The sequence below is a fragment of the Moschus berezovskii genome, chromosome 6, assembly GCF_049115385.1.
Source record: "Moschus berezovskii isolate FMDL1 chromosome 6, NW_MosBer_1.0, whole genome shotgun sequence".
Taxonomy (NCBI): Eukaryota; Metazoa; Chordata; class Mammalia; order Artiodactyla; family Moschidae; genus Moschus; species Moschus berezovskii.
Genome location: NC_142465.1, coordinates 4880359 through 4896948, shown reverse-complemented (window position 1 = coordinate 4896948; position 16590 = coordinate 4880359). Strand labels below are relative to the sequence as shown.

The window sequence follows — 16590 nt, the reverse complement described above, 5'->3', positions numbered from 1 at the left end:
GCTGAGCTTCAAGCCAACCTTTTCACTCTCCTCTTTCACTTTCATCAAGAGGCTTTTGCGTTCCTCTTCACTTTCTGCCATAAGGGTGGTGTCATCTGCATATCTGAGGTTATTGATATTTCTCCCAGGAATCTTGATTCCAGCTTGTGCTTCTTCCAGCCCAGCGTTCCTCATGATGTACTCTGCATAGAAGTTAAATAAGCAAGGTGACAATATACAACCTTGACGTACACCTTTTCCTATTTGGAACCAGTCTGTTGTTCCATGTCCAGTTCTAACTGGTGCTTCCTGACCTGCATACAGGTTTCTCAAGAGGCAGGTCAGGTGGTCTGGGATTCCCATCTCCTTCAGAATGTTCCACAGTTTATTGTGATCGACACAGTCAAAGGCTTTGGCATAGTCAATGAAGCAGAAATAGATGTTTTTCTGAAACTCTCTTGCTTTCTCCATGATCCAGCGGTTGTTGGCAATTTGATCTCTGGTGCCTCTGCCTTTTCTAAAACCTGCTTGAACATCTGGGAGTTCACGGTTTACATACTGCTGAAGCCTGGCTTGGAGAATTTTGAGCATGACTTTACTAGCGTGTGAGATGAGTGCAATTGTGCGGTAGTTTGAGCATTCTTTGGCATTGCCTTTCTTTGGGATTGGAATGAAGACTGACCTCTTCCAGTCCTGTGGCCACTGCTGAGTTTTCCAAATCTGCTGGCATATTGAGTGCAGCACTTTCACAGCATCATCTTTCAAGACTTGAAATAGCTCAACTGGAATTCCATCACCTCCACTAGCTTTGTTAGTAGTGATGCTTTCTAAGGCCCACTTGACTTCACATTCCAAGATGTCTGGCTCTAGGTCAGTGATCACGTTATCGTGACTATCTTGGTCGTGAAGATCTTTTTTGTACAGTTCTTCTGTGTATTCCTGCCACCTCTTCTTAATATCTTCTGCTTCCGTTAGGTCCATACCATTTCTGTCCTTTATCGAGCCCATCTTTGCATGAAATGTTCCCTTGGAATCTCTAATTTTCTTGAAGAGGTCTCTTGTTTTTCCTATTCTGTTGTTTTCCTCTATTTCTTTGCATTGATCACTGAGGAAGTCTTTCTTATCTCTCCTTGCTATTCTTTGGAACTCTGCATTCAGATGCTTACATCTTTCCTTTTCTCCTTTGCTTTTCGCCTCTCTTCTTTTCACAGCTATTTGTAAGGCCTCCTCAGACAGCCATTTCGCTCTTTTGCATTTCTTTTCCATGGGGATGGTCTTGGTCCCTGTCTCCTGTACAATGTCACGAACCTCCGCCCAGAGTTCGTCAGGCACTCTATCAATCAGATCTAGTCCCTTAAATCTATTGTGAGGGGGCATCAGAGGGCAGACACACTGAAATCATAATCACAGGAAACTAGCCGATCTGATCACATGGACCACAGCCGAATATGGTCCGCTGGAGAAGGGAATGGCAAACCACTTCAGTATACTTGCCTTGAGAACCCCATGAACAGTAACAAAGGGCAAAATAATGGGATTCTGAATGAGGAATTCCCCAGGTCGGTAGGTGCCCAGTATGCTACTGGAGCTCAGTGGAGAAATAACTATAGAAGGAATAAAGGGATGGAGCAAAAGCAAAACCAATACCCAGTTGTGGATGTGACCAGTGATAGAAGCAAGGTCCAGTGCTATAAAGAGCAATATTGCATAGGAACCTGGAATGTTAGGTCCATGAATCAAGGCAAATTGGAAGTGGTCAAACAGGAGATGGCAAGAGTGAACATAGACATTCTAGGAATCAGTGAATTAAAATGGACTGGAATGGGTGAATTTAACTCGGATGACCATTATATCTACTACTGTGGGCAGGAATCCCTTCGAAGAAATGGAGTAGCCATCATGGTCAACAAAAGAGTCCGAAATGCAGTACTTGGATGCAATCTTAAAAACGAAAGAATGATTTCTGTTCGTTTCCAAGGCAAACCATTCAATATTATAGTAATCCAGGCCTATGCCCCAACCAGTAATGCTGAAGAAGCCGAAGTTAACCGGTTCTACGAAGACCTACAAGACCTTTTAGAACTAACACCCAAAAAGATGTCCTTTTCATTATAGGGGAATGGAATACAAAAGTAGGAAGTCAAGAAACACCTGGAGTAACTGGCAAATTTGGTCTTGGAGCACGGAATGAAGCAGGGCAAAGGCTAATAGAGTTTTGTCAAGAGAACGCACTGGTCATAGCAAACACCCTCTTCCAACACCACAAGAGAAGACTCTACACGTGGACATCACCAGATGGTCAACACCGAAATCAGACTGATTATATTCTTTGCAACTAAAGATGGAGAAGCTGTATACAGTTAGCGAAAACAAGACCAGGAGCTGACTGTGGCTCAGATCATGAACTCCTTATTGCCAAATTCAGACTTAAATTGAAGAAAGTAGGGAAAACCACTAGACCATTCAGATATGACCTCAATCAATCAAATTTTTTTAAGTCCTCATTAAATTCAACTCTCTAACTTGATGTAGCGAAGACTGAAGAAAAGCACAACTACGCAGACTGATCCGTTTCACATTCACCATTACTAACGCGAGTGGACCCTGCCTGGCAATCGTGTTCCATTTCCCTCACGCGCTCCCTTTCTTTTCCTGTTATTTTACATCTTCTCCTCTCCCAAGCATCCAGTACGTTATCTTCCCCCCGCACCTTACCTCTGACGATCTTGCTTTCTATCTCTGAGAAAATGAAAGTTATCCGAAGAGAACTCCATAGATTCCTACTACTTTAACCACACAGCAGCCTCTGTACCTCTAGTCTTCCTCCTCTATCGTATTGCTACAAAGCTTCCACGATTGTAGCCACAACCAAATCCCTCCTCTTGTGCATAAAGTGAAAGTGAAGTCGCTCAGTCGTGTCCGACTCTTCGCGACCCAATAGCCTATAGTCTACTGGGCTCCTCAGTCCGTGCGATTTTCCAGGCAAGAATACTGGAGTGGGTGGCCATTTCCTTCTCCAAGGGATCTTCCCAACCCAGGGATTGAACCTGGGTCTCCCGCATTGCAGCAGACGCTTTACCCTCTGAGCCACCAGGGAAGACTTCACTTGTGCATAAAAACCATGCCCTATTGGCTACTCAAAGATAGGGTCCCAGTTAGTTCTTCCTTGGTTCTCTAGTTTCAACCAGCATTCAACCATACAATTCCTTCTATCATCATAAAAATCTTTCTTAACCTCACTCTTCCCTCTAATTGCGGCCCCATTTTTTCCGGTTACAGCAAAACTTCCTCAAAGAACTGTACATATTGTCTCCATGTCCTCTCTTCCCATTTCCTCTCGAACTCACTACAATCAGGTTGTCACACCCACCACTCCACCAAAACCCCTTTTCCATCAAAATTTTTAGTAATCTCTTTATCAGTCTGCTCAACAGTCACTCCAAGTGTTCACCTTACTTAACATCCCAGTCACTCCTTGAAACGCTTTCAGCAGACGTCAGGACAAATTCTCATGTCTTCTCTCCTTTCCCTCTGGTTGTGTTCTCACCCTCTTTTGCTGATTTCTCCTAATTGTTCCCTGGTGGCTCTGCTGGTAAAGAACCCGCCTGCAATTCGGGAGAACTGGGTTTGATCCCTGGGTTGAAAAGATCCCCTGGAGAAGGGAATGGCTACCCACTCCAGTACTCTGGGCTGGAGAACTGCATGGAGAGAGGAGCCTGGCAGGCTACAGTCCATGGGATGGCAGAAAGTCAGACAGAACTGAGCAACTAACTCGGTCACTTTTCTTCAATCATGTACTTAACAAGAGGCAGTCTTGGTAAGATTCTACACAACTGTAGAGTCCATGGGGTAGCAAACAGTCAGACACGACTGAGAGACTTTCACTACAAGTTAAAGTGCTTCAGGGCTCTTATCAGCCTCTATTCAAGCCTCACTCAAACACTGGGCACCTGGCGCAAATGACCATTCTCCCTCATCCAAATTATAGCAACAGCCTCAAAATGGCCTGCCTACTTGCACCCTGTCCCTCAAAGCTATTCTCCAGATAGAAGCCAGAGTGATTTGTTAAAACAAGTCAAATCACATTACCCTTCTGCTCAAAATCTTCCACTGGATTCCCATTTCCCTCATAGTAAAAGTCCAAGTCTTCACAAAGTACTGTGAGGCTCTATGTGATCTGTACCAACACCTCCAACATTTCTACTGTGACCTCATCAATTTCTAAACCTCAGCTCACTCTGACCACATCTCCCAGCTGTACTTCACACATGCAGAGATCCTGGAACATAAACAAGTCTACCACCAGTCATTCCTTTCCGCTTGGAATGCCCATTACCTAGATATGTGCATGGCTCACTGATTTCCCCTTTCAAGTTTCTATTCAAATATAACATCCTCAGTAAAACCCTTCTCTCGTCACCCAAGTTAAACCAGTGACATCACACCTTAAATTTCATCTTCCCTGCCTTGTTTTTCTCTTCAGCACTTATCACTAATAACAACATATATTACTTGCTTATCTTGTTTACTGTCTGCTCTTCCCCACAGGAATTTTGTCTGTTTTGTTCACTGGTGAATTCCCAGAGCCTGGAGGAAAGCCTCGTATATGTAATAGCCACTCAGTTCAGTTCAGTCGTGTCCGACTCTTTGAGACCCCATGAATCACAGCAAGCCCAGCCTCCCTGTCCATCACCAACTCTCGGAGTTCACCCAAACCCATGTCCATTTAGTCAGTGATGCCATCCAACCATCTCATCCTCTGTCGTCCCCTTCTCCTCCTGCCCTCAATCTTTCCCAGCATCAGGGTCTTTTCAAATGAGTCAGATCTTCACATCAGGTGGCCAAAGTATTGGAGTTTCAGCTTCAACATCAGTCCTTCCAATGAACACCCAGAACTGATCTCCTGTAGGATGGACTGGTTGGATCTCCTTGCAGTCCAAGGGACTCTCAAAAGTCTTCTCCAGCACCACAGTTCAAAAGCATCAATTATTCTGCACTCAGCTTTCTTTATAATACAACTCTCACATCCATACATGACTACTGGAAAAACTATAGCTTTGACTGGACGCACCTTTGTCGACAAAGTAACATCTCTGCTTTTTAATATGCTGTCTAGGTTAGTCATAACTTTCCTTCCAAGGAGTATGCATCTTTTAGTTTCATAGCTGCAATCACCATCTGCGGTGATTTTGGAGCCCAAAAAGATAAAAGTCAGCCACTGCTTCCACTGTTTCCCCATCTATTTGCCATGAAGTGATGGGACTGGATGCCATGATCTTAGTTTACTGAATGTTGAGTTTTAAGCCAGCTTTTTCACTCTCCTCTTTCACTTTCATCAAGAGGCTCTTTAGTTCTTCTCCACTTTCTGCCACAACTCTACACATGGATGTCACCAGATGGCCAAGACCGAAATCAGATTGACTATATTCTTTGCAGCCAAAGATGGAGAAGCTCTGTGCAGTCAGCAAAAACAACTCTGGGAGCTGACTGGAACTCCTTATTGCCAAATTCAGACTTAAATTGAGAAAGTAGGGAAAACCACTAGACCATTCAGGTATGACCTACATCAAATCCCTTATGATTATACAGTGGAAGTGAGAAATAGATTTAAGGGACTAGATCTCATAGACAGAGTGCCTGATGAACTATGGACGGAGGTTTGTAACACTGTACAGGAGACAGGGATCAAGACTATCTCCAAGGAAAAGAAATGAAAAAAGGCAAAATGGCTGTCTGAGGAGGCCTTACAAATAGCTGTGAGAAGAAGAAAAGCAAAAAGCAAAGGAGAAAAGGAAAGATATACCCGTCTGAATGCAGAGTTCCAAAGATAGCAAGGAGAGATAAGAAAGCCTTCCTCAGCAATCAATTTAAAGAAATAGAGGAAAACAACAGAATGGGAAAGACTAGAGATCTCTTCAAGAAAATCAGAAATACCAAGGGAACATTTCATGCAAAGATGGGCTCAATAAAGGACAGAAATGGTACGGACCTAACAGAAGCAGAAGATATTAAGAAGAGGTGGCAAGAATACACAGAAGAACTGTACAAAAAAGATCTTCACGACAAAGATAATCACGATGGTGTGATCACCAACCTAGAGTCAGACATCCTGGAATGTGAAGTCAAATGGGCCTTAGGAAGCATCACTACGAACAAAGCTAGTGGAGGTGACGAAATTCCAGTTGAGCTATTTCAAATCCTAAAAGATGATGCTGCACTCAATATGTCAGCAAATTTGGAAAACTCAGCAGTGGCCACAGGACTGAAATGGTCAGTTTCCATTCCAATCCCAAAGAAAGGCAATGCCAAAGAATGCTCCAACTACCGCATAACTGCACTCATCCCACACGCTAGTAATAGGCACTAAGTAAATATTTAATAAATGAATGAATGAATATATGATTGCTTAAAATAATCAATATGATTTCTAAAAGACCTCTGGTGATTCTAACATGCAGTCAAAGTTAGGAAACAATGCTCTATAGACTCGGATTCTTGCCTCTCTTTTTCCCCTAGGTGATATCATCTATTACCATGGATATTTACATTAATAATAACCACATTTATATAACCTACCCAGACTACTCCAGATTACTGCCACTTGACGTTCCATTTGTATGTCCCACCTTAAGATATATACGTAACATCTAATTCAATTTCACTATACTCCATGTCAACAACAAGACTATACTTTGCCAACAAAGGTCCGTCTAGTCAAAGCTATTGCTTTTCCAGTAGTCAGGTATGGATGTGAGGGTTGGACTATAAAGAAAGCTGCATGCAGAAGAACTGTGGTGTTGGAGAAGACTCTTGAGAGTCCCGTGGACTGCAAGGAGATCCAACCAGTCCATCCTAAAGGAGATCAGTCCTGGGTGTTCATTGGAAGGACTGATGCTGAAGCTGAAACTCCAATACTCTGGCCACCTGATGCGAAGAGCTGACTCATTTGAAAAGACCCTGACACTGGGAAAGATTGATGGTGCGAGGAGAAAGGGAAGACAAAGGATGAGACGGTTGGATGGCATCACCAACTCAATGGACATGACTTTGAGTGAGCTCTGGGAGTTGGTGATGGACAGGGAGGCCTGGCGCGCTGTAGTCCATGGGGTCACAGTGTCAAAACCCACTGAGTGACTGAGCTGAACTGATACTCCATGCCTCTCAGTAGCACCACCAAATGATCAACTTCTCAAGCCAAGAAACGTAGTCCCATCCCCAATTCCCCACAGAGTCTTACCAATTCTATCACAAAACATAACCTGCATCAATCTAGCTCTCTGCATCTCCACCACCATCTCTTGTTTTGGAGTCATTTCTACCAAGTGGTCTCTCTGTTCCTACTCTTATCTTGATTCAATCCAATTCACATACAGCAGAAAAAATGACTTTAAAATATAAATAGGATTTTACTTCAAATACTTCAACAGTTCCTCTTCATATTTAAAATAAAAGTCACCTTCGTGGCATGACACAAGGCCTACAGCTTATCTGCCTTTTTTTTTTTTAATACAGAGAATTCAGGGCTTCCCTCGTGGTCCAGTGGTTATGAATCTGCTTTCCAATTCAGGCACACAGGTTCGCAGGAACACAGGTTCCATCTCTGGTCCAGGAGGATCGCACATGCTGCACAGCAGCTGAGCCCTGTGCCACATCTACCGAGTACACGCTCTAAAGCCCGAGAGCCGCAACTGCTGAAGCCTGCCCACCGTGAGTCTGTACTCGGCAACCAGACCGGCCACCACAGTGAGGAGCCCGCACAGCACAACAAAGAAGAGTCCCCACTCCACAACTAGAGAAGGCCCACGCGCAGCACCGAAGACCCAGTGTGACAGAAATAAATAATTTAAAAATAACAGTTACAGAGAATTTATACCAAACAACAGCAAAGAACTTTTGGTAATTTTTCCTAAAGTCCTAAGGAATATTTTTGGGAAAAAGTATGACAGGAAAAAAAAATGCTTTTAAACAAATGCATTATATACTTGTATTAGCAAAAAGTACAGTATAGTTGAAAGGCCACTTAAGAATTAAATGTGATTATGAAACAGTCTATGCTATGGAACGATCCAGACAGATGACTTAAGATAATTTACTAACCTTTTCTGAGCTTCAATTTTATTTCATTATCTGCTAAAAATGAGAAAATTACACTAAACTTTGTCTCAATTCAAATTACGTAACAGGCATTTAAAACATCTAAATTTTTCTTTCAATTTCATGGAAAGAGTGAAAACAAGACACAAGAAAGAGTGAGATCAGTCATCACTGCTATTGCTTGATAAAGGAAAGAAAGGGCGGCATGCGGAAGGAAAGGGCTTAAAACACTGGGTTCGTTTTTCTCTAAGATCCCTTTCACTCCCAATATTTCTAAGTGGGAAGGAACAGTACATTATCATTTTCCCTACTAAAACAGAAAATAGCAGGAGGCTTCAGGTGGAAACTTCACATAACCCTATTCCTCAAGATCTCCAAACTTTTGCCTTAACCAGAGGAAAGATGTGGTTTCCTCTGGTCCAATTTATTTTTCAGGAAAATAAAGTTTTTTTCCAATCAATCAAAGATCTCAGCATTTGTCTTTATGTCTACAAAAGCTGCCAAATCAGTCTGTTATGCTGGGGTTCCTAACTATGATTTAGAGAAATTTTTCTTTCATGGGATGATAGTGATGATCATGGTGGTCAAAAGCAATCCTCAAATCTTTATTTATAAAGCTACAGATACACGAAACCAAATGTAAGAATTTTACAAGTAAGTTTCACTACTACCAAAAACTATCCTAAAATTACATAGAGGCCATGCAACAAACAGTAAGCATTAAAACTGACTACTGCTCTTATTAACTATATGACTTTGGACAAGTCATTTATGTTCTAAATGCTTCAGTTTTCTTACTTGTAAAATGGAAGTTATGAACTGAACTTGTCAGGTAAACATGTACAGAAGTAACTATGCACACCTTCAGTAACTTATACCAACCTGGCCTTTATCATAAGAGCCAGACAATCCAGTAACTATTTGGTTCAAGTTAATTCTTTTAATGTAAAATTCTATCAAGTATCTCTTCTTCAGAGAATAAATATTCCCAGATGAAGTTATTCCGTTCTTAAATACTGATAAAGATTTACTATCTGGAGTCAATTATTTGATTAAAAAATAAAATATATGTATATTTAAAGAAGGTCTTGAAATATATAAACCAAAGCTTCTCAACCATTGCTGTTTTCTTTGAATAACAGAAACAAGATTTTTATTTCATTCTCTTAGGCTCATCTATAGTTTCTAATTTTTCTATAATCAGTTCAGTTCAGTCACTCAGTCGTGTCCAACTCTTTGCGACCCCATGAATCACAGCATGCCAGGCCTCCCTGTCCATCACCAACTCCCAGAGTTCACTCAAACTCACGTCCACCGAGTCAGTGATGCCATCCAGCCACCTCATTCTCTGTCATCCCCTTCTCCTCCTGCCCTCAATCCCTCCCAGCATCAGAGTCTTTTCCAGTAAGTCAACTCTTCACATGAGGTGGCCAAAGCACTGGAGTTTCAGCTTTAGCATCAGTCCTTCCAATGAACACCCAGGACTGATCTCCTTTAGAATGGACTGGTTGGATCTCCTTGCAGTCCAAGGGACTCCCAAGAGTGTTCTTCAACACCACAGTTCAAAAGCATCAATTCTTCGGCGCTCAGCTTTCCTCACAGTCCAACTCTCACATCCATAAATGACCACTGGAAAAACCATAGCCTTGACTAGACAGACCTTTGTTGGCAAAGCAATGTCTCCGCTTTTTAATATGCTATCTAGGTTGGTCATAACTTTCCTTCCAAGGAGTAAGCTCTTTTAATTTCATGGCTGCAATCACCATCTGCAGTGATTTTGGAGCCCAGAAAAATAAAGTCTGACACTGTTTCCACTGATTCCCCATCTATTTGCCATGAAGTGATGGGACCAGATGCCATGATCTTAGTTTTCTGAATGTTGAGCTTCAAGCCAACTTTTTCACTCTTCTCTTTCACTTTCATCAAGAGGCTGTTTAGTTCCTCTTCACTTTCTGCCATAAGGGTGGTGTCATCTGCATATCTGAGGTTATTGATATTTCTCCCAGCAATCTTGATTCCAGCTTGTGCTTCTTCCAGCCCAGTGTTCCTCATGATGTACTCTGCATATAAGTTAAATAAGCAGGGTCACAATATACAGCCTTGACGTACTCCTTTTCCTGTTTGGAACCAGTCTGTTGTTCCATGTCCAGTTCTAACTGCTGCTTCCTGACCTGCATACAGGTTTCTCAAGAGGCAGGTCAGGTGGTCTGGTATTCCCATCTCTTGCAGAATTTTCCACAGTTTATTTATCTACTGCTGTGGACAGGAATCCCTTAGAAGAAATGAAGTAGCCATCATAGTCAACATGAAAGTCTGAACAAGTCTGAAATGCAGTACTTGGATACAATCTCAAAAATGACAGAATGATTGATTTCTGTTCATTTCCAAGGCAAAACATTCAACATTACAGTAATCCAAGTCTATGCCCCAACCAGTAATGCTAAAGAAGCTGAAGTTGAACGGTTCTATGAAGACCTACAAGACCTTTCCTATAATAAACAAGGTATTTCTGTAATGAGGAATATGATCATTTTTTAATGAAACTAACAAGCAAATAAAGTTAAACATTTCTTTAATTCATGTTCTGGAACTCGAAACATATTAGTACTTATACTGGCTGCACTCATATTCCTATTGGAAGAGAGACAACAAAGAATATTAAACACACATTTTAATATATTTTCCATTCTGATTTCACTTTTTTAAAACTATAGTTGACTTACAATATTTCATTAGTTTCAGGTATGTAACATAGTGATAATGTTTTTATATGTTATACTCCATTTAAAGTTACTGCAGAATAACAGCTGCATTTCTCTGTGCTGTACAATATGTCCTTTGCTTATCTGTCTTGCACATAGTAGTGTGTATCTCTTAACACCCTACCCCTATCTTGGCCCATCCCTCTTCCCTCTTCCCACTGATAACCACTAGTTTGTTTTCTACATGTATTATTCCGTTTCTGTTTTCTCATATACATTTGGTTCATTGTATTTTTTTATATTTCATATATAACTGATAACAGATTATTCATCTTTCATCTTTCTCTTATTTCACCATAATACTCTCTAGGTCCACCCACACTGTTGGAAATGGGAGAATTTCATTATTTTTATGGTTGAGTAATATTCCAGTGTGTGTGTGTGTGTGTGTGTACACATGCCACAACTTCTTAACCAATTCACTTCTTGTTGATGGAGATGGGTTCCTTCCATACCTTGGCAATTGTAAATAATGCTGCTATGAACATTGGGGTGCACATTGTTCTCGTTTTCTTCAGATATATACCTAGGAGTGGAACTGCTGGATCATACAATACTTCTATTTTTAGTTTCTTGAAGGCCCTCCATACTGCTTTCTATAGTGGCTGCACCAACTTACATTTCCCATCAACAGTGTACAAGGATTCTTTTTTAATCTCATCACCAACATTAGTTATGTGTTGTCTTTTTAAACGATAGCCTTCTGTCAAGTATGAGGCAGTGTCTCTGGTTTTGATGTACATTTCTCTACTGGTTAGCACTGCTGAGCGTCTTCTCATGTGCCTGTTGGCCAGATGGATGTCTTCATTGGAAAGGATCTATTCAGGTCTTCTGTCCATTTGTTCATTGATTTTTTTTGAGCCGTTTATGTATTTTTGGGTGTTAACCACTTAAAGGTCTTATCATTTACAAATATTTTCTCCCATCCAGCAAGCAGGCTGTCTTTCATTTTGTCAATGATTTCTTTTGTCGTGCAATAGCTTTTAAGTTTTTATTAGTTCTATTTGGTTACTTTTGCTTTAGTTTTCTTTGCCTTAGGAGACAAATCCAAAAAAAATAATGCTATGATTTACGTCAAAGAGTACTCTGCCTATGTTCTCTTCTAGGAATTTTATGGTTTCACACCTCACATTTAGGTATTTAATCCATTTTTAGTTTACACTTTTACATACAGTGTGAGGAAATGTTCTGTTTTATACACAGCTCTTCAGATTTTCCCAGCACCATTTAATGAAGAGACTATCTTTTCTCCATTATGTATTCTTTCCTCCTTTGTTGTATATTAACTAACTGTAAGTAAGTGAGTTTGTTTCTGGGCTCTCTATCCTGTCCCATTGGGACGTATGTATGTTTTTGTTTCAGTACCATGCTGTTTCCATAACTGTAGCTTTGTAGTATAGTCTGAAGTCAAGACAGCATAATACCTCCAGCTTTTTTTTTTGTCTCAAGATTATTTTGGCATTTTAGGGGTCTTCTGCAGTTACATTACTAATTTTAAGATTATCTGTTCTAGTTCTGCGGAAAATGTCATACATTTCCAACTCTCTCCTTCTCCTTTCTGGGACTCCCATAATGCAAATGGTGATTAGTTCATGTCCCAGTGGTCCCTTGTACTGTTCATTTTTTTTGTTTTTCTTTTTGCTGTTCTGATAAGATGATTTCCATTATCCTATCTTCCAGACCATTTATGTGCTCTGTATCATCCAGTCCTTATAGTGTGTTTTTCATTTCTGTCTGTATTTTTCAGTTCTGATTCTTTTTTCTATTTTCTGTATTATTACTCATAAAAACACTTTGAATTCTTTACCTGGTAAATTGTTTATTTCTGTTTCATTAGCTGTTTTTTTCAGAGGTTTTCTCCTACTCTTTTAATTGAAACAAATTCCTCTGTCTTCTTGTTTTGTTTAACTTTTACCTAATTTCATAGAGGAATAGCTTATAGGTGTCATTATGTGGGGAAATCCCTATACAGTCAGTATGTCCCCATGGCTTTGGAGGGAGAGCTGGATTCATCCTGAACACAGGTCACGTTTTCCCTGAGAGCATGATGGCAGCTATCACCTTGGTAGGAGGTGTGGCTCGAGATGGAGGGGCTAGGGCAGGAGCCGGGTATGAGCTGGCTGTCTGACCCTCTGCTGTCACCTCCCTTTCAGGGACAGGGTCAGGACTCACATTCCTGGAGCACAGGTCCAGGGGTCAGTCTGAGCGAGTGCTCTTCCCTCTGAGTGTGTACCCTACACGCCCCTCCCAGGGGGAGCAGTGCTAGAACAAGAGGGGCTGGTGTGGGCACTCCAAGTGTGGGGGCATGGGCTACGGGTGCCACAGAGGTCACAGATCCAGACTGCCTCTGATATTCTGTGTGGAATGGGTGCCCCCACCCTGCTCATATGCTGCTTCAGGTCTGAGTTACTTCTGTATCTCACAGCCTGTCTCCCAAGCAGGACTATAGAGTGTCTGTTATAGAGTGCTCAGGCCAGGACATGCAATGGTGGTTATAGGAAGCCAACCAGCCACTCCTGCAGCTTTCAATCCACCCTCCTCTCTACCCCGCCTCAGATAAGTATGCGCGCCCTCCTCAAGGGCAGAGGTCAGGCTTCCTACAGGCCTCCTGTTAGGCCCACTCGTCCTCCAACCAGCCAAGGGGGCTCACTTTTCATGTGCTGGACCCCATGACTGTAGTACCCAGAATGTGGCTCAATCTACTCACTCCCCAAGGAGGACCTCGACCCATGTAATTTCTGAGTCTCCCAGCAACACAAGTCCCAACCTCATCACCTGTCTTCCCTTCCTATTCAATATCATGTGTATCTTTCTCTCAGCTTTGACTGTGCAGGAGTCTCTTCGCCAGTCTCCAGCTAGTTTCCAGTGAAAATTGTTCCACGTGTAGATTTTTGATGTGTTTAGGAGAAAAGGCAAGTTTTGCATCCTCTACTCCATCTTGTCTCTCTGAGACACAGACACAGCTTTATGACCTTATTATCTGGCCCAAGTTCACAACAATGTTAGTTTCCTCAGAGGGCTAGATAGCCAGAGAGAGGCTTGCAGCCAGAAAGAGCACCTAAATCATACTCCAAAGACTGTCCTAGGAGGTTTGAGGTATTTTCATGGTAAGAATCTTTGCCATAAGCCTCTGATTTCTTATTTGGGCCCTAACTCTTACTATACATCTTCATTTCTTAAATCCCATCAAAACTTCCACGCAACCCTTTCAAACATTTCCAAAATCAAGAAAAAATTACCGATAAGACTTCTGTAATCTCTTAACCTCGAATTTCTTTTCTCTTGTTCCTCGCTGATAGATTTCCACTGCAGTTTCATTCTGAAGTATTCATCACTATAAAATACAATTTTACACCAAAAAAAAAGTTACTTGAACAGCTAAAAAAAAAAATTTAATGTATCAAAGCATTTATGATGCTAGTGAGATATAAATTTACAAATGACAGTGAAATGTTTAAAGTTATGATAAATTAGTAAAAACGAAAAATAAAATAACCTTATGTCATAAACTTTGTTTAAACTACGTGAATAATTTACGTGTGATTTTAAGGAAACATTTATTTAAATCCTTAATATCAGACCTAAACATATTCCTGTCATTAAATACTTTAACCACTAGAGTTTTTGAATAATGCCAAATATTGGGTTGGCCAAAAAGTTTGTTTGGCCAACCCAATATAATAACCTAAGGGAAAAAAAATTCTTTTTTCTTTAATGTAACAGGAGTGCCATTTTCCAACCAGTTTATTGCAGAAATTTATTGATGTGAAAATGTCTAAGAAGATCTGGCAAACATATTGAGATGAGAAAGGACTGTGTGAGTTTGAATATATACATAATGACTGAAAGTTTAGACTGACGAACTGGGAATAAGTAAAACTGGACAGCTGGTCTGTTTCTTTTTAAGTCTAATTAATTACTTAAAAACAGAAACACACTTCCCAAAAAAAAGAAAGAATCAAAGACCAGTTTATAACAGCACCAGGAAAATAATTTAAAGGCAATTAACCTAAATAGCAAATATACTGATGAACCATTTTTATAATTTCACCACAAACTATAAAAATGAATCAAGATAAATGACATATATTTAAAAATCTATATTTGAGTATGTTTAAAATGTAGATACAAAGGAACTAGAATTTTCTTAACCATCTTTCAATATATTCACCAATGTAATTGCAATAAAATCTCTCTAATAAGCATTTCTGGTTTGAAATGAACTACTGCACTCATAACGGAGAAGGCTATGGCACCCCACTGCGGTACTCTTGCCTGGAAAATCCCATGGACAGAGGAGACTGGTAGGCTGCAGTCCATGGGGTCACAAAGAGGCAGACACAACTGAGCGACTTCACTTTCCCTTTTCACTTTCCTGCACTGGAGAAGGAAATGGCAACCCACTCCAGTGTTCTTGTCTGGAGAATCCCAGGGAACCAGGGGGAACCTGGTGGGCTGCCAACTATGGGGTCGCACAGAGTCAGACACGACTGAAGAGACTTTGCAGCAGCAGCAGCACTGCACCCATAATGTTTAAATTAAAAAGATGAAAATAAGAACATACTCAAATATCCCAGTATATTATACTTTATATGGGTAAGTTACTTTAGTAAACATACAAAAGACCATTACTTACGTCTTTTGTTTTTGTAACTGAGTTCTTTCCTCTTTGGTACTGTCCCAAGGAAAATAACCCAGAAGAAATTTCCATGCTTGTTTTCTCAATACATGACTAAGTCCCTGAAGAAAATATGCATATTAAACACACTTATTGAGTGACTTATCTACAATATTCACTTTACTGCACCAGTCTAGAACCAAACCCACAATATCTCCAAGATACTTATATATATGAAAATAGCTCAATTCAGTGAATACTACCTTGTTTTTGACTTTGAGATTCTGAAGATGTAAGCAGTTGCCAGAAAATATAAACAATGAAGAGTACACGGAGACTATAATAGCTGACAGTGGAACTGATTAGTCTTTCTAAACCCAAATCTTACTGGAAAAGGCAGCTGCCACAGAGAAACACAACACCTCCTTCATATCACCCACAGAACTTCCAAGTAAAAACGACTGCCTTTCCACAGGCTTAACAGTATATCCCTCCAACCCATCCCTCAAAAGGACACCACAAGCACCTCACTCTGTACTACAGGGATTTGAAGATATCATTCATCAAAATGGAGATCATCTCTCCAACATCTCTAAGGAAAAAGAAAATTAGAATACCAACAATTTAAAATACTAAAGTAATTACCCCTCGAAATATCATCTGCTTCATATTATCTACATTTAAAATTCTTCCTTCAGAATCAACATTCTTAGTCCATTCTTCCAATGATACTGGCTCTCTCCTTTGAACAACAGGTCTTTCGCCCAAATCAATCTAAAATAAGAAGATAAGCAAAAAGAAGTCCACCTTTAACAAGTGAAATGAAATCAAAGTATATAGCAACTAAAACTAAAATACTATTATTCACGCCTAAGTTCTAACATTTCTAATATATTCCCTTAGTTTCCAATGTTTAGTTTATAAACTGCAATAACACTCCATACATTTTTCCCTCCTACTAAACACACAAATACTTGAGTTATAAATTCAGAAACAGAAAAACATTTGCTACTTTGGGTTTCAATTACATAAGTATAGAACATTCAACACATAAATTCTAAAACAATCTTCAAACTAAATGGCATGCTATATTATTTTTAAAAAAGAGAGTACTATTCCATTCATATTCTAAAATTA

At 40.4% G+C, this 16590-nt stretch overlaps 1 protein-coding gene across 3 annotated transcripts in view; it reads right to left on the bottom strand.

Annotated features, from left to right (window-relative positions):
- Nucleotides 1–16590, bottom strand: part of TBC1D15 (TBC1 domain family member 15) — an 84731-nt gene that overhangs the window by 19527 nt on the left and 48614 nt on the right. For all 3 annotated transcript variants that reach the window (XM_055394113.2, XM_088836802.1, XM_055394114.2), the window contains 3 exons: nucleotides 16099–16227; nucleotides 15472–15575; nucleotides 14075–14169 (listed from right to left, as the gene is read on the bottom strand). In XM_055394113.2, coding sequence (XP_055250088.2) covers nucleotides 14075–14169; nucleotides 15472–15575; nucleotides 16099–16227 — 328 coding nt within the window. The remainder of the gene's footprint in view (nucleotides 1–14074; nucleotides 14170–15471; nucleotides 15576–16098; nucleotides 16228–16590) is intronic.